The following is a 20,985-nucleotide window of genomic DNA, read 5'->3' on the forward strand; positions in this document are numbered from 1 at the left end:
CGACCCGAACCGACCCGAATATCACACTTAAAAAATCCGACCCGACCCGACCCGAATATATGAATTAGAAATCCAACCCGACCCGACCCAAAATAATAAAAAAGTATTTTTATTTAATAAAAACAGTGACTTAATCCGACCGACCTAAATTATATATATTTTCGGGTCGGTCCGGTTTTTTTCACCCTAAACCTGAACCCGACCCGAATATCACACTTAAAAAAACCGATCCGACCCGACCAAAATAAAATTCCACCCGACCCGACCCGAATATATGAATTAAAAGCCTGACCCGACCCGAAATAATAAAAAATATTTTTATTCAATATATGAATAAGTTACCAAAGGATTGATGAGGGTAGTATGATCAAATTTCATTTCTCTCCAACAAAGGAATTAAATTCCATCCATTTTTGGATATAATTCACTTTCCCTCATTTGATGAAATTGAATTCCATAAGGGATTCTAATTTTCTTAAAAATTTTAATCAAACATGAGAAATTGATGAAATTAGATTCTAATTCTACTAATTACAAAAATTTCATCCAACCAAACGCCAAGTTAACGAGAAGACTTTCCAACACTGTCATCCAAAGATGACGAAGTTCTTCATGATATTATTCGAGTGTCAAATCAATCAGTCCCAAAGCACCCTCACTCCATGCTCACGAATAACTTCCCAAATATCTGTGATCGTCATTGAGGAATCAGCCAAGGCAACTCCCAAAGTGGCCGCCTTGTCCCTTGAGCGCAATAAGAAACTCCAAACCCAACCACAACTAGCCGAGTGACTCACTTGCCAAAAGGACCTACCTTTCAGCACATATATGAACACAGCTCCATTAAAAGAGAAAACTATAATTACCCAGTTTTAACAAATAGAAATTCCATGGATATCTAATAACAAGAACTGGGCCACGTTCTTAGTGGGTCCTTGCTGCTTGCTAATTTGGGCTTGGATACCAACTGCATTCCGAGAGAAACATAGAATGAAAATCAACCATACTGTTCTTCTTGCTGTGATACTCGGCAGCACCATCATTTTCATTCTATTGATTCAACCGCGTCACCTGTCATCTTCTTCTCCAAAGCCGGATTCCATGGCTGCTCGGAGCTTTGTTCTTTGGCTTCACGGCCTTGGTGACTCCGGCCCAGCTAATGAACCCATAAAGACACTCTTTAGGTCTCCCGAGTTCCGAAACACCAAGTGGTCTTTCCCTTCTGCTCCTGAAAACCCCGTCACCTGCAACTGTAAGCTTATTCATTTACATTCTTTCACGAATTGGTTCTGCTTATTGACTGTTGTTTTTGTGTTCTAAATGAAATGATCTGTACAGGTCTGAATCTTTCTAGTTTAATTAGAGTTTTTGTGTAATTTGTGGCGGTTAATAAACTGGGATTTTATTTATTTATTTGGGGGGTCAGGGGTGTATAGGAGTGATTGACGATGATCAACTTCAAGTACGGAATCCCGTTTCTTATTTGGAATTTATTACGTTACTTTGTTCGTTTTGTTCAATTGAAAGATGGTATTCCAATTATGCTAGTAAGAGAGAACGGCGTGGAGCTAACGAGAACAAATTCTTAGCAAGGGGTTAGTTTAGTTTTAGCATAGGGTTTCGATTTCAAACTGCTCCACGATCTTTCAGCATTGGTGTGCAAATATTCTTAGTTGCCCTTTTGAGCCTGTGTATGTTTTGATGGCTCATCTATTGAGGTTTCACTACTGTGACAGATGGTTCTCTTAAAAGTTCTATATCTCAGACAATTTAACTGGTGTCACGAGTCATCTTTAGACTTATTATTAAGAGAATGACGTTTTTTAGAGCAGTTGATTATCATTCATAATGATACCGCAATTGTTCTTGCTGATGTATTTTTCATTGGCAGATGGAATGAGGATGCCTTCTTGGTTCGACATCCATGAGATTCCTGTGACAGCTGTAAGTGTTGCTTGTTCTCCTTCCATTTCATTTATACCAATACTGCTGGGACATTTCTCTTTGAGATGTCTTTTAGGTACCGGTATAACAAATTTATGTACACGTCATTGTTGATTCATATATAGAGTGGATTTTAGTCCATTTTGTTTCTTATCTTCACTAAAGTAAAACTGAGTTTCGGTGGTATGAAATACTGCCAACTATTGCTTATTAAGCAAAGAGTAGATTATCTGATGTAGGTATATGAGTTACATCTTTATTGTCCTACCATTGGTCCTCTGTTTTAACTTTAATGCATATGCAGGCATGCTTAGAAGGACTAAATCATCACGAGTTGTTGGCCTTCTGTCACAACCAGATTCTGTGTATGCCACGAATTATAAAAATGCACAACCCACGGATTTTTTATGGTTATAGTTTACTGAATTCTATTTCCTCTGCAAAAATAGCATAGATGGCACTTTTCATAGGTTTTCACTTTTAATTTTCAAACTTTTATTTTCTGATTATTCCAACACACCATGCATAGTGGCCATGAGTACAATTCCCTAGTTTTGGGGTCAACCTGTTTCCTGACAGTAAGTTCTAAGCCTTCACTGCTCATAAACTTCATTATAGTTTGGTACTTGTAGTGCCATGTATAAGGTGAAAGATATTTGCATTAGGCTATTTGTCAATGTCATGCAAATGTTTCCTTTACTTTATTGTTTCTCTTGAAAAGTTCACACCTTCTTACAACCAATTCTACCTTTTACCATCATGATGATGTGAATGCTCAGCTCACAGTGCTCCTGATTGAGTTAGATGGTTGGTTTTGCTTATATATATAGGATTCTCCAAAAGCTGAAAGTGATGTCCTTAAAGCAGTTCAGAATGTGCATGCCATGATAGACAAAGAAGTGGCTGCTGGGACGAATCCTAATAACGTATTTGTGTGTGGATTTAGTCAAGGAGGTAGGAAATCTATCACCAGGGATCATAGCATAATTCACTGCATTACTTATGGTACGTTGCAAATTTAACAACTTCTTTCAGGTGCCTTGACCTTGGCTAGTGTTCTGTTATACCCTAAAAAGCTTGGTGGGGGTGCAGTCTTCAGTGGATGGGTTCCTTTCAATTCTTCAATGATAAAAAAATTCCCAGAAGATGCAAAGAAGGTGGTTTTCATCAAATGCTGCAAGTTTATCTAGTTTGCTAGTACTTTATTAGTTTATCCTCATTCCTTTTTCCCGTCTTATTTGGAGTCTGTCAAACCTAGAAATGTCAGCAGATATTAGATTCTTAATGTCTTGTTATCAGAAAGGATTCTGTTGGCTGCATTTAATGCTTGGTAATTGATTGATATATTTTGACTAGAATCTCCTCGTCTGAGATATATTTCCAGCTCAGTGACAGTATCAGTCCTATAAACTACCATTGGTATCCTTATTCACAAAGATGCGATTGCTAATTGTTCTTGTTATTCTTCCATGGATAATAATATGCCATCGGCTGCTGGTTTTCTTAGATTACGAATTCTTCCTGAACCAATTCGATCTTCTCATTATTTTGAAACTTGCTTACGGATGGTGCGACACCTGAACTTGTGCAGACACCTTTTTTATGGTCCCACGGAATGGCTGACAGAACAGTACTTTTCGAGGCTGGACAAGCAGGGGCCCCTTTCCTTGAACAAATAGGAGTAACCTGTGAATTCAAGGTATATATGCCAAATATTTCTTTTTTTCCCCGTTTTTCTGGTGCTTTTTGTATGGCATCTGCTGATCTGCCAAATTTCCTGTGATGCTACAGGCTTATCCTGGTCTTGGCCATTCAATAAGCAACGAAGAGCTGCAGTACCTTGAATCATGGATTAAGACTCGTCTACAAAGTTCTTCTTAAAGGTTTAAGTATCTTGAGAATGGCATCTAATTATTGTCACTGGTTTGTAGCGATATTTGTTAATTAATTAGATATTATAATACAGGTGTGGGTGACGTATGAGGATATTTTTCATCTCCAGATTATCATAAGTTGGAGTCGACTTCTGTATTGTTGCTTTATGTAAGACATAAGTTTCTAAACTTGAAGTACAGAGAAGGTTGTATGATCCAACCTCTTCAGTTTCATAGAAACTGTTACCTACCAACTGTCGCATTTATTTGAAATAGGCAGGAAGGAATACAAGCAAAGTCTCTGCGATGCCCTAAAATTCATCGTACTGTTTATAACGCTTCTGTTGGCTGGGAATTCATTATTCATCATTTATGTGAAAGAGCCAGATTTGTTATTTGTTGTATGCAATTGATCTTTACAGTAAAAAAGAAAAGAAAAACTATACTATATTTTACCACTAAAATCTAGCTGCTTTGCTTAAACTGAAATGAATTCAGAGTGTAGGTTAGGGGAAGAGATGGAAGAAAAGATGTTGCCCTGGCATTTACTAAATTGGTAATTAATGGCTGCTAGTGTTTTCTTATTTATATTTAAAGCTGGCTATAGTAATTAATTGCTACTAGTTCTTCAATTAAGAAATGATGCTTATGTCAAGGCTTGCACGAGTGTGTCCACGATTGTGTAAATTTCGAGCTTAAGGCCGTATATATATTCAAACCTGAGCCTATGCATTGCCTCGAGCTTCAAACGCTAACCAAAAAAAAACACACACCCATAATTCACTATGGGAACAAGTATGGTACTCGACTTGGAATTTAGTATCCTAGTTCGTGGAATGCCACCGTTAAGAGTGAATAGGGTCGGTCCATGGATCAGCTAAAGCCTAACCAAAGCATACTTTTGTAGTTGTTCAAGGAGTGCCATTGGTATTGGTACCCACCAAACCTATTTTATTACATTAACGTATAAAGGGGGACAGTGAAGTGAGACAAATGGAGAACAATCACCATCACTCAATCACTGCACCAACTGCAACTCGAAACGACATGGAGTATATATAAATTTTATTTATCCAATTATCTTTTTTATTTAATTTTATATTTAAATAAAATATTATTAATAAACATTAAATTTACTTATAAAATTCAGGATAAATTAAATCTTTTAAAGACTAAATAAAATAAAAAATTAAAAGATAAACTATTTAATTTTCTCATTAAATTAAGAACGGATCGAAATGTATGTAACATTTTATTAATTTACCGAATTTTTAAATGAAATTAATAAGCTTAAAACAATTCATTAAAAAATAAAATTTCTATTTTTATGAAACAATTCAATAAACTAATTAAACCTATAAAGATATGATTCAGATTTCAATTCACTCCACCGTTCACCATTTAAGACCCGCGAATCACTTGGCCGCACAGTTCCCCATACTAATGTCCCCAAACCCTAAACCCACGTCATCAACCTATGTTATGTTATATTATTCACTGTCTCGTAGAATAATAATATAAACCTCCTAAACCTTTCAAAAGTCGTATAACTACTCCTCTTTCTCTCTCTCTCTGATAACCAAACTTGACCATGAAGAAGCTCTACGGGAGAGGCACGGTTCATCCATCACCTCCGATCACAACAGATCATCTGTCCTGCCTTCCGTTCACCATCTTAACCCTTGCGGCTGCTCTTTCCCCAGAAGACAGGGAAGTCTTGGCCTATCTCATCTCTTGTTCTAACAACGATCTCGACAACTTTTCAACCCACGGCAAAAACACCCAGAAATATCAGACTAAAAGAAGCAGCAGCGGAAGCGCCAGCGATCGTGATCATCCACCTCTTTTTACATGTGATTGTTTCAGGTGCTACATGAGTTACTGGGTCAGGTGGGACTCGTCGCCGAACCGGCAGCTTATACACGAGATAATTGATGCTTTTGAAGATGGGTTATCTCAAAGCAAGAAGACAAAGAGCAAGAAAGACAGGAAAAAGGAAAACGGCGGTGATGGGTCTGGTGGCTTGGAACGAGTCGATTTGAGCTTAAGAAAGGATGAGTCGAGTGAGTTGAAATCGGTGGAAGCGAGTAGCAGTAGTTGTGGTGGTGAAGTTTGTGGGGATGATGGTGAAGAAGAAGGAACAGAGAAGAGTACAGTTAGGAGGTTCGTGAACTTCATCGGAGAGAGGATTTGGAATGTTTGGGGGCAGTGAATTTAGGCAAGAATCCAAGAAAAGAGGTGGGTTGAACTCCATCCGATTTTTCTCTGTGTAAGAGAAAGAAGAATGAAATTTCTTATCTTTTTTTGTTTCTTGTATATTACACCCTCTTACAACGTAAAAATGGGTAGTTTATGTTTTTGTTGTTCTTGAAGCAACCTTTTGATAAGAAAGATTTTCTTGTCGCCCACCTTTTTCTTCTAGTTTAAGCTATAAGTTCAATTCATATAATTAGAGTTTAGCTTTGTTATAAAATTATGATTGATGGAAACTTATAGGGATCAGAAAATAGATGATCTTTTTCCCACAATTGATTCTGTCACTGAATAAAGTGCTCTGGGTGTAAATGAAGATACCCTGCATCTGTCAACCCAACATGCTTACAATATTTATACATAAGAAAACAAGCATAAGATTGGCTAGTGATGCTGTTGTTATCTACTTCAATCAATTGGTTTAGTCGGTATTTGTTGAAGCCTTTCTTCTTGTTCCCTTCAACTTGCTTTTCTTTGCTTTGTATTAATTGCCACTTGCCAGAGCTGGAATCTTCATGAAACATGGATACGTCCAAATACTTGAAAATAAATTAACAGTGGACATGAATGGAGAGTAGAGGGCGAGCAGTGACTGAAAAGGGTGAGGGCAACAAACGAGGTCAGCAAAAGTAAGGCTTGGATTAAAGCCAAGGTTGAGGTTCCACCCCCCCCCCCAGGCATAATAATATATTTGTAATGGAAACTGCCCCCACAACACTCCATTTCTAAGGGCCACTAAAGAGAGAAGAAAGGGGACATCAGTCTCAATTCTCGGGCCGGTCACCCCCACATACATATCATCTAACCCTAAACCATAATCCCCTACACTCGTCGTTTATGTTTTGTTTCCAAATATACTAATACGTAATGCCTTCAACTACCCATTCTTTTCATTACAACTATGCTCCTTTGGACAAAACAAAAGCCCATTTCTAAGGCCGAGTACCTTACTTTCTAAGTCGTTAATTTTCCAATTTACCACTTTAAAAGTTCACTTTATATTTTGTCTAAGATAATAGATAAATTAATGAGAAAGGTTTTTGATGTCAAATGATCACTTGGGCTGAGTCAACTAACGGAACATTTGTGGTGCTTATAAGAGTTGGAGACTTGACCAGCACACCAGCATAGTCCACAACAAAGTCGAGGTTTGGAAAAATAGAACAAGTCAGGCTGCCGCGTTTGAATGGGTTCTCTTTGACAATGCAAGAAATAAAATAAAATTGTACGAGATTGTTGGGCGATGCAGGGTCACGGGCAGCTACCTTTCTCTCCCGTCATTTTCCTTCAGGTAAATTTGATTGTTTAAAAGTGGAAGAAACAAGTGTAAGTGGTGTGTTTGTGATCTGTAACCTCAGAATTTGATGTTGGGTTTGATTTTTAAATTATTAGAATAGAGGAATTGAGGAGTCCAATAGCAGGAACGTATGAGTTGAGTGAGTCGCTCTTCCAAAATAAGAATCAAAATTTGCTTTTAATTATTGCAATTTGCACATGCGTTAGTCTAATAATTCAAATAAAGAATTCTACATGTAATCTTCATTTTAATAAATTAATAGGAAAAGACTTGGTCTAAGAAATGCAATCTTCGAGTCTAATGGGAAGTGTTTACGACTCTGTGAACCTTTGAATTTTGTTTAATCTAAGTTGGACATTTGTGCCTTGTGGACAAGGCAACCGAAATGAGGTCCACTTAACTCTAAATCATAAACAAATCGAAGCTTGATTGTCCCAAGATACCTGTAGGAAAAGACTTGGTCTAAGAAATGCAATCTTCGAGTCTAATGGGAAGTGTTTACGACTCTGTGAACCTTTGAATTTTGTTTAATCTAAGTTGGACATTTGTGCCTTTGTGGACAAAGGCAACCGAAATGAAGGTCCACTTAATACTCTAAATCATAAACCAAATCGAAGCTTGATTGTCCCAAGATACCTGTCCAAAATCCCAAATCCAGCTATATGGATTATGAACTAGTAAAAATAAGAATAAAATTTTAAGTAAAAATAACTTATTCGAAATGGTAGAGTACATAGGTTCAAATGATTATTTTAGTTATTAATGGTAGAGTACATGTGTTCAAATGATTAGTAATTATTTTTATAAAATGATCATAAAATGGTTGTCCCTTGTTCCCATATGTAATGGGCTAAGGGGAGGTAATATAGTAGGCTGCCCCCAACACTAGGTTGAGAGCAACTTCCGTAGGAGACCTCCAAATTATGAAATGCCCTCCATGGGACTCCAAATAATCAGTAATTATTTTATCATTGCCTGTGAGAAATTTGGGTGTCCCTCTTGTTACCAAAAACTTATCTTATACTGATTGTGAGGGATTATAGGGAAAATTTGTGAGGATTAGAAGTTGGACTGCAAAATGTTTATCTTTTGCTGGTAGGTTACAACTCATTCAGGCAGTTATACAAAACTTTTGGAGTAGGTTTTTTTTTGCTGCCTAAAAAGGTCATAAAGCAAATTACAAAGATTTGCGCTGCTTTTCTTTGGAAAGGAAGTGATGTTTCTGCTAGTGGGGCTAAAGTCAGTTGGGAGAGAATTTATCACCCTAAGTATGAAGGGGGACTTGGGGCTAAGGACATCTTAGTCTGGAATAAAGCTTACATGATAAAGTGTTTGTGGTTGATTCTATCCCAGTATGGTTCTCTTTGGGTAGTTTGGGTGGAGAAATATTTGTTAAAAGGTTGCACTATCTGACAATCCCAAGTTAAGATTAGTTATAGTTGGACTTGGAAAAAATTAAGCAAGCTTAGAGATGATTGGACTTTTATTGGTAATTTGCAGGAGGGGTACAAGGCAAGGCAGGTATGGGAGTTGTTTAGGCACAAACAACATTGGGTGTCTTGGTTCAGAGTTGTATGGGGGAGGGTTGGTCATTCCTCGACATTATTTTATTTCATTGTTGGTAGTGTATGATATACTACCAACAAAGAACATGATGATAAGATGGAGCTGCCAAATTGATCCTCTTTGCTTGTTTTGTGTGATGCTTTGAAAACGCGTGATCATCTTTTTATTAAGTGTTGTTATTCTAGTCAAGTCGGCAGTTGATTTGTAGGCACTCTGTTTCTCACAACTGTTGGATGATTTTGATTGATTGGCTGCAGAGGTTTAACAAGGGGAAACCTTTAAGGGCTACTATCATCCGTATACTTGATGTGCTTTTAATTATTATATTTGGCAGAAGAGGAATAGTAGGCAACATGGGAGGGGAGCACATCAATGTTCTGCTATTTTTTCTCAGATAAAAAATGATACTAGACTAACGTTTATTGGATATAGTAAAGTCTCTAGTTTAGATCTTTCTTTAGTTATCGAATGGAGCTTTTAATTTTTTTTTTGGATAATGAAGTTTTTATTACCCAAAGAGTAGTGAACTGCTTCAAAAGAACAATGAGCTTTCGAAGTACAAGGATTGTCCCAAATCAAAAGCAAACAAACAAAATCAAATTATACCCCATTGGTTACAAAGATTAATATTTACAGTATCAAATCTATTGATAGGCCTTCCCCTTAGATGAAATCCAACAGTTTCCTTGATAGCTTTAAACATAACATCAATCGTGGAAGCTTGACCTTGAAAGATTCTCTTGTTCCTTTCTTTCCAGATTGTATAAATTAGAGCATTGGAAGAGATTTTCATTAAAGAAGTGAGGAGGGATTTGCGCTTCCAAGTAGCAATAGCCCAGTTATAGAGAGTTTCCCAAGAAGTGTGCCTAAAACGAATACCATTGATGTCAAAAATAGCAGACCATAAAGCAGTGGCAATTGGACATTCAAAAAATAAATGATTTCTAGTTTCAAATCCTACTCCACAAAGAGTGCAGTGAAGGTCATTAACAAGCCCCATTCGATTGAGCCTTCCTTTTGTAGGAAGGCGATCAAGGAAAGCCATCCATGCAATTAGGCTATGTTTAGGGATGAGGAGCGGAAAACCACAACAGGGAGTGCCAATACACCTTAGGGTTCTTTACCTTAATCTCATTCCATAAATCATTAGCTTTCTTGGAGCCAGAAAGCAAAATAGAGGAAGCTTCATTTCTAAGTTTCAGCATCTGTTTAATGGGCCAGCTCATGCTATATAGAGGAGCTTTTAATTCTTGCTTTGTTCACTGCTATTTGTTTTTTCTGATATTGTTTGGTTTATTCCTTGAGTTGCTGTAGTGGGGCTTGTAAATTTTATTTGTATTAGCAGGTTCTTTTGGATGAATAAAGCAAATTTATCCCCAAAAAAATAAAATTTATCAAATTTTTATACTTGTTACAACGTTTCAGGATCATTTTGTAATAACTCAATAAAATTCAATCATTTGTGTTTAATCTAAAATTAATAGGATGAATAAACTATTTAATTCAATATTTGTACTGGTTAATTTGTTTACTTGTATATTCTAAGTGTATTAAAATAAGTTGGAGTTAGTTTTGAATTCCAGAGACAAATGAAAAATAGAATTAACAACATTGTAAACGTTGATGAATTTGGTTGTAAAAAAACTTTAAGCCCAACTTCAACAGACCTCCTCTGGGTGAGGAAAAGGTTAGAAAGCGAAGTTAAACAAATCTTAAAGTTCGTTGGAAAAGGGGAAAGAAAAAGTGGTCTCCACCAACACTTAATCTAATCGGTAGGCAAAGTCAGATGTATTTCCTCGGTAGGAACTTTATGATCATGCTTTGGCATACATTAATTATTCTTCACTTATCAATCCCTGACAAAATTATAAACATTAAATTGCAATTCCCCCACCCTAACTTTGGGGTCCATTCATGCTCATTAACCACCCTAAGGGCATCTCCAACTATGCAAGAATGTGGCGATCTCCGCTTTAAGTAGTTCAGCGTTGTGTCAAACTCATCTCCATTTTGAAGATATCTGAAACTGACACTACAAAAAAGTTTTTTTAATTTATTTTATTTTTAGTTTTAGTTTTTTTTTATTTTATTATATTATATTAAACATAATATGATATATTTAAGTAGATTAAATTGTATGATAGATAAAAATACATTGAAATTAGATGAATAAACATACTAATTTTGTTCTACGAAATGCACTAATTGAGTATTATTATTATTATTTGTAATTTTCTTATTTATTTTTATTTTCGCAATGTTATTTATAAATGTTTTATTAATATTTTTTATCTTGATATTTTTTAAGAAATGTATATGTTTTATTTTATATTTGTAAAATCAATATTATAGTAGTTAAATATTGTGAATAAAGTAGAGTTTGTGATAATGTAGAGATAATGTTAGAGATGAATTATGTTTTATCCTTAAAGTAGATATAGATCCTATAGAGTAGAGATGAGGATTAAAGATGGCCTAACACATTATTATTATTAATACCAAGTTTTGACCACATTTCCAATAATGATTCATTGAAATCAACGAAATGCAACATTCTGTACTTTATTTACGTTCAATTATCGCAAGTGATATGCTTTTTTTTTGTTTTCTTCAAATTATCGTATAACACGGTGGTAGCTTGTTGTGGAATTCAGATTAATTTCCACCAATAACAGATTCATCTTCGAAACTATTATCTAGGTGACTAGTGTGAAAACGATTGTACTAAAAATCACCCAAGGTATATTCCCAGAAAAGAGGAGGGGTCACAATGGTCCCTCTTAAAACCCACTTTCCTTAGACAGAACTACCAAGACAAATAATTTTAATAGGACAATAATTAACAACAACTATACCCGACAATAGCTATTAAATAGAGATAAAAGAGAACACCAAAATATTTCACTAATAGAGGAAATATTACAAAGAGAGAAAGAATACAAATAGCCTTTAATATAGAAGAAGACTTATATTTGTGGGATGATTAACTAAGGAGGAGGATGACTTTTTATAACAAAGAATTTCCCTCCTCTTATACACAACCAATGTGGGTTTGCCAAAAACCAACAAATCTCCACCTTGGCAAATTCCACACATCTCTAAAAAACAATCTTTTAATTTGTAACAATATTGATCAAGTCTAAACAATGTTTAAACTTGACCGCAGTTACCACTTTTGTCAACATATCAGCAGGATTCTCAGTGGTCCGAATCTTCTAGATTATGACTCACCTTCTTCTAGAATCTCTCTACAAAGTGATATCGAACATCGTGCTTCGTCCTTGCATGGTAACCTGGTATTTTCTAAAAGAATAACACTCTGACTGTCACAGTGCACTTTGATGTGCTTGTTTCATTCCCAATTCACCAAGCAACCCTTGAAGCCAAATTGCCTCCTTCACAGCCTCTGTAACTGTCATATACTCCATCTATATAGACAAAGCCACTTTGACTGTAAGGTGGACTTCCAACTGACTGTGCCTTTGCAAATGTAAACACATAACCAGTAATTGATCGACGCTTGTCCAAATCACCTGCATAGTCTGAATCACAATACCCAACTACACACTGACCATCTTGTTTGTCATGTTGAAGACCAAACATCTACGGTGTTCAGAATATACCGCAGAATCCATTTCATAGCTTGCCAAAGCTCCTTTCCAGGATCATGCATATACCAGCTCACAACCCCAACTGCCTGTGAAATATCGGGTCTCGTACACACCATTGCATACATCAAGCTACCAACATCACTTGCATACGGAACCTTTGACATGTTCCCATTCTGCATCATCCTTAGGTGACATTGATGCACCGAGCTTGAAATGAGGAGCAAGATGTACTAACTGGTTTTGACATCTCATTTATGCCAAAACGTTTTAGTACCTTCCTCAGATATTCTTTCTGAGACAAACAAAGCCTCCCTAATTTCTTATCCCTTGATATATCCATTGTAACATCCCAAACTATGGGTTAGTGACTAAATGGTAAAGTTTCAGAAATTTGGTGATTAAAGTAGAAGAATGGATTAGTTTAATGATTTATCTGGAAATAAATCCTAAAAGTTGTTAGTAATTATCAAATGAAGTAGAGGGAAAATGGTCATTTGACTAATAAATGAATTAAAAATAGATATGATAAGATATATATGTTAGAGGGGATAAGGATGAAGAGATATTCTCTTCATCTTCTTGTTCTTCTTCTTCTTCATGTACGAGAGAGAGAAGAGCCAAGCTTGCAAAGGTAAGATTCCTTGTTAGCTGATTACTTGTTAATTTTAAGAGTGGTTTTGATCATTAGGTAATACTTAAGCTTATGGAAAGCTTAAGTTGTCCTAAAATCAAAAGATAAAGAAGTTATGAAAGATTAAAGAAAATGAGTTTCTTAAGGAAATTCTGGAAAAGAGTTAGTAAGTGAATTTTGAGAAGGAATTTGACTTGTCATCAATCTAATTAAGGAATGAAGTGTTAGAATTAGATTTAAAACATGTTAAAAATCTGGTATGATTCTTGAAGTTAATAAAGAGGAGATATTAAGGTTAAAGACGAGATAATTGATTATAAATGAGTTTGAACATGTATATGAAAGTTAGGAATATGAAAGGGGATGAAATATGAAGCATTTGAGTGAAGAGTTGATGATTTTCGGGTTCAAAAAGAGGTTCTGGGCAGAGTGCATCGATGCACATTCTAGTGCATCGATGCATAAGGTTAAAACCCAGAAATTGTTTGAAGGTGTATCGATGCATTGGTAGTGCATCGATGCACTCTTTTAAATAAAAACATCGAATGCAATTCATGCATCGTGCTAAGTAGTGCATCGATGCATACCAGTAATAATACAACATCGAATGTATTTTATGCACCGATGCATCAGTAGTGCATCGATGCATACTTTCATTGAAAGATGAAATTGTCATTTTTCTTATTCTAAGGAGTGAACCATTAGTATTAGTTATAATACTAATATAGATCTATATATGATGTAGATATAAACGTGATCCCGTTCCGATCAATTGAAGGATTATAATCGAATCAAAGCAAGCTAAGGTGAGTGTATTTAGTTTGTACTTATATATTGAATAAACATTTGGCTTGCGATGAGCCAGTGATGGAGTTACTATGGTAAGAAGTACTCCTAAAATGTTATTTGATTGGTGATCAATGTTATGATTTGTGTGATTATGAGATATAAGTTATATGGAAAGTATATGAAAGATATGAGCTTATATGAATATGATATGAATAAAGCTATAAGAAATGATTTATGTGAATACATGCATTTGTGATGCGTGTTATATGATATTAGATATACGTTTACACATACATATGGTATGTGACCGAGAGAATGAACATGTGATTATAAGATCAATGATTACACGTACATTTAGTATGTGACTGAAAACAAAAGATATATGTTCATAAGAGAAAGGATATGAATAAGTAAATTTAACTGTTATGAATGTTAATGCCCATGTTATGTGATAGAGAGCTAGTGGTATAGTTGGCATGCCAAGGGTCGAGGGTTTACTATGTTCTTCGGGACATATGGACTGTTTACCTATGTTCTTCGGGACATATGGACTGTTTACCTATGTTCTTCGGGACATTTAACAGTTTACTAGTTCTTCGGAACCTACTCACATACCTTAAGTTCTCACTAGTGTACATGGGCTAATAAAGAGATTAAACAAACATACTGAATGTGATATGTATACGATGGGTTTATAAATGGTTATCAAAAGTAAGTGGTTTGAAATGTGTTACATGAACCATATGATGTTATATGTGTTTCTTAATGATAATGATAGAGATTATGATAATGATGGTATATGTTTATGTATGTTTTATGTTATATGAAATATTATATATTTTATATACCTCACTAAGTCATCGACTTAGCGTGTGATTGTTTCACATGTAGGTTTGGAAAGTGAAAAGATAAGTAAAGAGGAACAAGACAGGTCAGTTCTTCTTACCGAATGTCAGATCAGAAGAGAGAGGTGAATAATATGTATTTTTGTATATAAAGTTTTAGTTGGCATGTAATCAAAAGAATATATTGTATAAGCTCTAAATAGTTTTGTAAATATTTTGAATAAGTTAAATGTTATAAAAGTTTTAAAATTACTCACTATTTTATACGAATAAGTGTTTGAAAAGTCAATGTGACACTTCAGACTCGTATCCGGGTTGGATACGGGTTGGGGTGTTCATTTAATGGTATCAGAGCTACGGTTTAGCCGATTCTAGGCTAAAAACGAAGTTAAAATTGTTTTAAAAAGTATACATGCCGAAATAAAGTAGAAAATTTTCTGATCTGATAGAGTAAGGAGTGTACTGTCTTGTTAATAGAGTTAAATTATTATGTTAAATAAGATATGTGAATACCAGATAATGATTTATGAAATTTATATATATATGTTTATATGATATGATGGATGATATGTGAACATATGCAATTAACATATGTTATACAATATGAATTGGATGAGCATATGCACACGTGATATGTGATAGAAGAAATGATATGAGCACATGAAAATATGAGAGTTTCCAAAGTGAAACACAAGGCTATAGACCTGAAGGTAATAGCATTCACCTGCCCTGGCCAGGCAGGGAGAAGAGTGAAAACCTCAGGGGAATGCCTGTATAAGATTAGAGAATGATTCATGATGTTGAATGATATTTCGATATGTTTACAATGTTATATTTTGTTAACTCATAGAATGAATGTATCAAATTAGTTGATAAAGTTGCGAGCACCCAAGTTCAAGGGTAGATTTGAGGAAGGTTCTATTGTTATAGACCTTTGGTTGAATGATATGATAGAAGGTTTTCATTTCTTCAAAGTGGAGATGTTGAATTGAGTAGTTTTGTTACTACTTTGGTAAGTTAGAGTATGGTGGACAATTGTCACCATAAGAACGTTAAAAGATTAAATGATGTGATTATAATTGTATAAGAGTTCAAGAATAAGTGCATTGATGACCAGTTTATAAGACAGATGAAACTGGAATACACGAGCTTGAAACAAGGGAATTACACCTTGTATGAGTATGATTATAAGTTTAATAAGCTAAGCAGAATTGCTGCTGAGTTAATTCTGACTGAAAATGATACATGTGATTTGTTGTTTAGGACTTGCGCCTTAAATTAAAAGAGCGTTATTGGTTTTGAATTTGTTATCGTTTCAAGAAATGGTTAATTGTGTTAAAGCTTTAAAGAGAAAGAGTCAGAATGAAAAGTTTGGAGAATAAAAATCTCATATGATTAAGAGAATTGGTGTTTCATAGAGTTCAGTACCATCAAAAAGAGGTAGAGATTCTGGTTTTTAACGTCAGATAAGGTATGAATTAGTTGTATTCTCTGCCAGAGAATCAAATATGATGAGAGTCAGACAGACTCAATTAGTATAGTCTGGTACTGAAAGATTAAATATGATAAAGGGTTATAAGGAAGTGCAGATTATAAGTTTGATTAGAAGTAAGAAAAGTATGTAAGGTTATATGAAGAGATTATGTGTATCGTAATACAGACAAGGATGAAAGAATGAGTAAAAGTTTGGATTGTGGTGAATTAATTAGAAAATGAGGAAAGAAATCAATTGAATGATTTTTGATTTTGAGTGATAAGAATTGATGTTACTGTCTACAGGATAAGTAACATTATATGAATGAAATCAGAGTTATGAATTTGAAACAAAGGGATAATATTGTGTATAAGAAAGACTGTGGAGATGATAAGGATTTGTACTTTAGAATGAAAGAGTTAGCGTTGACTAACAAGATTTTATGATGAAATTGTATTGGATATAGTTGTATATTTTGATTACGTAAATGTGATATAGTGAATGAAGTGAGGATTCGTATGGAAATGTAAATGATAAGTTCGATATAGAAACACGAAAAGTGTGCAAGGTGATGTGAAAATATTTTTTGACTCCTTAAAGTATATGTTTAATCACAATTGAAGAAGATTTAAAGTTGTGTTTTGGTCAAATGATGACGAAATACAAGTTTGGTATGGTTATAAGGTAATTAGAGAGTTATGAAGAAATAGATAGATTTATGATATAGAGTGATGAGATTGATGTTACTGTCAACGTGATGAGTGACATTATATGGAATTTTAGAAAGGTCAAAGGAAAAAATTCATAATCGAATGAGAGAAAAAACAACAATGGATTGGTATTACTGGTTTGTATATGATAAGCATCAGAAGATGAATGTATAAACGAAAAAGATAGTTGGAAAACTAAAGGATTGAAAAGTAAGTTTCTGATGATGACAAGAAAGAATAAGTCAGGGAAGCAACATAAGAACATTAGAAGATATGTTCTTATTAAGATCTGCAGTGAAAATTCGAGGACAAATTTTCTTATAAGGAGGGGAGAGTTGTAACATCCCAAACTATGGGTTAGTGACTAAATGGTAAAGTTTCAGAAATTTGGTGATTAAAGTAGAAGAATGTATTAGTTTAATGATTTATCTGGAAATAAATCCTAAAAGTTGTTAGTAATTATCAAATGAAGTAGAGGGAAAATAGTCATTTGACTAATAAATGAATTAAAAATAGATATGATAAGGATATATATGTTAGAGGGGATAAGGATAAGAGATATTCTCTTTATCTTCTTCTTCTTCAGAGAGAGAAGAGCCAAGCTTGCAAAGGTAAGATTCCTTGTTAGCTGATTATTTGTTAATTTTAAGAGTGGGTTTTGATCATTAGGTCATACTTAAGCTTATGGAAAGCTTAAGTTGTCCTAAAATCAAAAGATAAAGAAGTTATGAAAGATTAAAGAAAATGAGTTTCTTAAGGAAATTCTGGAAAAGAGTTAGTAAGTGAATTTTGAGAAGGAATTTGACTTGTCATCAATCTAATTAAGGAATATGGAGTGTTAGAATAGAATTAGATTTAAACATGTTAAAAATCTGGTATGATTCTTGAAGTTAATAAAGAGGAGAGGATATTAAGGTTAAAGACGAGATAATTGATTATAAATGAGTTTGAACATGTATATGAAAGTTAGGAATATGAAAGGGGGTGAATTATGAAGCATTTGAGTGAAGAGTTGATGATTTTCGGGTTCAAAAAGAGGTTTTGGGCAGAGTGTATCGATGCACATTCATAGTGCATCGATGCATCAACGTTAAAACCCAGAAATTGTTTGAAGGTGTATCGATGCATTGGTAGTGCATCGATGCACTCTTTTAAAATAAAAACATCGAATGCAATTCATTCATCGATGCATAAGTAGTGCATCGATGCATACCAGTAATAATACAACATCGAATGCATTTTATGCACCGATGCATCATTAGTGCATCGATGCATACTTTCATTGAAAGATGAATTGTCATTTTTCTTAGTAAGGAGTGAACCATTATAGTATATTAGTTATAATACTAATATAGATCTATGTATGATGATGTAGATATAGAACGTGATCCCGTTCCAGATCAATTGAAGGATTATAATCGAATCAAAGCAAAGCTAAGGTGAGTGCAATTTAGTTTGTACTTATATTATTGAATAAACATTTGGCTTGCGATGAGCCAGTGATGGAGTTACTATGGTAAGAAGTAACTCCTAAAATGTTATTTGATTGGTGATCAATGTTATGATTTGTGTGATTATGAGATATATAAGTTATATGGAAAGTATATGTGAAATAAGATATGAGCTTATATGAATATGTGATATGAATAAGCTAAGAAATGATTTATGTGAATACATGCATTTGTGATGCGTGTTATATGATATTAGATATATGTTTACACATACATATGGTATGTGACCGAAGAGAATGAACATGTGATTATAAGATCAATGATTACAAGTACATTTAGTACGTGACTGAAAAGAAAAGATATATGTTCATAAGAGAAAGGATATGAATAAGTAAATTGAACTGTTATGAATGTTAATGCCCATGTTATATGATAAGAGAGCTAGTGGTATAGTTGGTATGCCAAGGGTCGAGGGTTTACCTATGTTCTTCGGGACATATGGACTGTTTACCTATGTTCTTCGGGACATATAGACAGTTTACCTAGGTTCTTCGGAACCTATGGACAGATGCCGAGGATCTTTATGACCTTTGGATAGTTACCGAGGATCTTTATGACCTTTGGATAGGTCCTTCGGGACATTGATCGAGCTGTGGTGACATCATATGTGTGCACAACCTCAATGTACTCACATACCTTAAGTTCTCACTAGTGTACATGGGCTAATAAAGAGATTAAACAAACATACTGAATGTGATATGTATACGATGAGTTTATAAATGGTTATCAAAAGTAAGTGGTTTAAAATGTGTTACATGAACCATATGATGTTATATGTGTTTCTTAATGATAATGATAGAGATTATGATAATGATGGTATATGTTTATGTATGTTTTATGTTATATGAAATATTATATGTTTTATATGCATCACTAAGTCATCGACTTAGCGTGTGATTGTTTCATACGTAGGTTTGGAAAGCGAAAAGAGTAGTAAAGAGGAACAAGACAGGTCAGTTCTCCTTACCGAATGTCAGATCAGAAGAGAGGTGAATAATATGTATTTTTGTATATAAAGTTTTAGTTGGCATGTAATCAAAAGAATATATTGTATAAAGCTCTGAATAGTTTTGTAAATGTTTTGAATAAGTTAAATGTTATACAAGTTTTAAAATTACTCACTATTTTATACGAATAAGTGTTTGAAAAGTCAATATAACACTTCGGACTCGTATCCGGGTTGGATACGGGTTGGGGGTGTTACATCCATGCCTAGAATCTTCTTCGCTTCACCAAGATCCTTCATCTCAAACTCCCTGTTCAATTGAGTCTTTAGTTTCGCAATTTAGGTCTGACTCCTGGAAGCTATCAATATCATCAACATAAAGAGAAGATATATAGGATCCGTCTTCTAGCTCGCGTAAATACACACAATGATCATATTTGCTTCTTGTGTACTTCTGCCCTATCATAAACTTGTCAAATCGCTTGTATCACTACCTTGGAGATTGCTTCAATCCGTACAACGATTTTTCTAATTTGCACACCATCTCTTCTTTTTTAGCAACTTTGAATCCATCTGGCTGAGTCATGTAGATTTCCTCATCCAAGTCTCCATGTAAAAATGTAGTTTTTACATCCATCTGAACTAGTTCCAAATCCAACTGTGCTACTAAAGCCAACAAAATTATGATGGAGGAATGTTTTACAACTGGAGAAAATACTTCATTATAATCAACTCCCTCCATTTGAGCGTAGCCTTTAGTCACCAATCGTGCTTTGTAGCGGATGTATTCTTGTAAGGAAATTCCATCTTTCTTTGATATACCCACTTGCACCCAATTGTATCTTCCTTCGGAAGACTAGCTAGTTTCCACGTCTGATTCTTTGAATGGATTGCATTTCTTCATTCATGGCGATCCTCCACTTTTATGTTATGAACTTTTGAAACTGCTTCATTAAAAGTGGTAGGAACGTCATCAATTGCAATTGGTGATGCAAGAGACCATATCAACATAACGAGCAGGTTGTCTAATGTCCTCTTCCATTTTGTGCAATTGATTCATGTTGTTGTGGAGGTTCTTGGGTATGAACCTCTTCTTCATCTGAGTCTTCTTCTACCATAGGAGAGTCAACATCAGTTTCTTTACTGGTTGGGACAATCTTGCTTCCTTCAAACTCCACCTGTTTGGGAGTTTCATCTGTCTGGTCTAATTTTTCTGAAGTCGCCTTTCTCAACATGGTAGATTCATCAAAGGTAACATCCATGCTGAATATTATTTTCTTTGTTTCTGGACACCAAAGACGATAGTCTTTCACACCAGAGGTAATCCCAATAAAGATCGCCTTCTTTGCTCTGGACCAAACACATGTAAGGAATCATAATCTGTAGCAGGTACTCCAAACCATTTCTCTACCCCAATAGCAGTCGATGGTAAGCGGTTGACAAGGTGACAAGCATAGACCAAAGCCTCAGCCTAAAATTCTTTGCCTAACCCAACATTAGACAACATACACCGAACCTTCTCCACTAATGTCCG

General features: G+C 34.8%; 3 protein-coding genes across 4 annotated transcripts; 2 read left to right on the forward strand and 1 right to left on the reverse strand.

Moving 5' to 3' along the window:
* Positions 1-975: 975 nt before the first annotated feature.
* LOC120189948 (probable carboxylesterase SOBER1-like) lies at positions 976-4,007 on the forward strand. 2 transcript variants are annotated; one of them, XM_039193084.1, is made up of 7 exons: positions 976-1,252; positions 1,892-1,944; positions 2,775-2,898; positions 2,980-3,101; positions 3,536-3,643; positions 3,736-3,827; positions 3,911-4,003. In XM_039193084.1, exons 1-6 carry the CDS (start codon positions 991-993, stop codon positions 3,823-3,825), a joined length of 759 nt encoding a protein of 252 aa, XP_039049015.1. In that variant the 5' UTR covers positions 976-990; the 3' UTR covers positions 3,826-3,827; positions 3,911-4,003. The 2 variants fall into 2 exon arrangements, with proteins under 2 accessions (XP_039049015.1, XP_039049014.1); XM_039193083.1 differs by having other exon boundaries at positions 3,736-4,007.
* Positions 4,008-5,352: 1,345 nt separating this feature from the next.
* On the forward strand, positions 5,353-6,164 carry LOC120189949. Its single transcript, XM_039193085.1, has one exon. It carries the CDS (start codon positions 5,410-5,412, stop codon positions 6,028-6,030), a length of 621 nt encoding a protein of 206 aa, XP_039049016.1. The 5' UTR covers positions 5,353-5,409; the 3' UTR covers positions 6,031-6,164.
* A 3,365-nt stretch (positions 6,165-9,529) lies between these two features.
* Positions 9,530-9,979, reverse strand: LOC120190561. The gene has a single exon (XM_039193619.1). It carries the CDS (start codon positions 9,977-9,979, stop codon positions 9,530-9,532), a length of 450 nt encoding a protein of 149 aa, XP_039049550.1.
* Between the last annotated feature and the right edge of the window lie 11,006 nt (positions 9,980-20,985).

This window comes from Hibiscus syriacus, unplaced genomic scaffold (assembly GCF_006381635.1).
Source record: "Hibiscus syriacus cultivar Baekdansim isolate YM2019G1 unplaced genomic scaffold, ASM638163v2 tig00116962_pilon, whole genome shotgun sequence".
In the NCBI taxonomy this organism is placed as follows: domain Eukaryota; kingdom Viridiplantae; phylum Streptophyta; class Magnoliopsida; order Malvales; family Malvaceae; genus Hibiscus; species Hibiscus syriacus.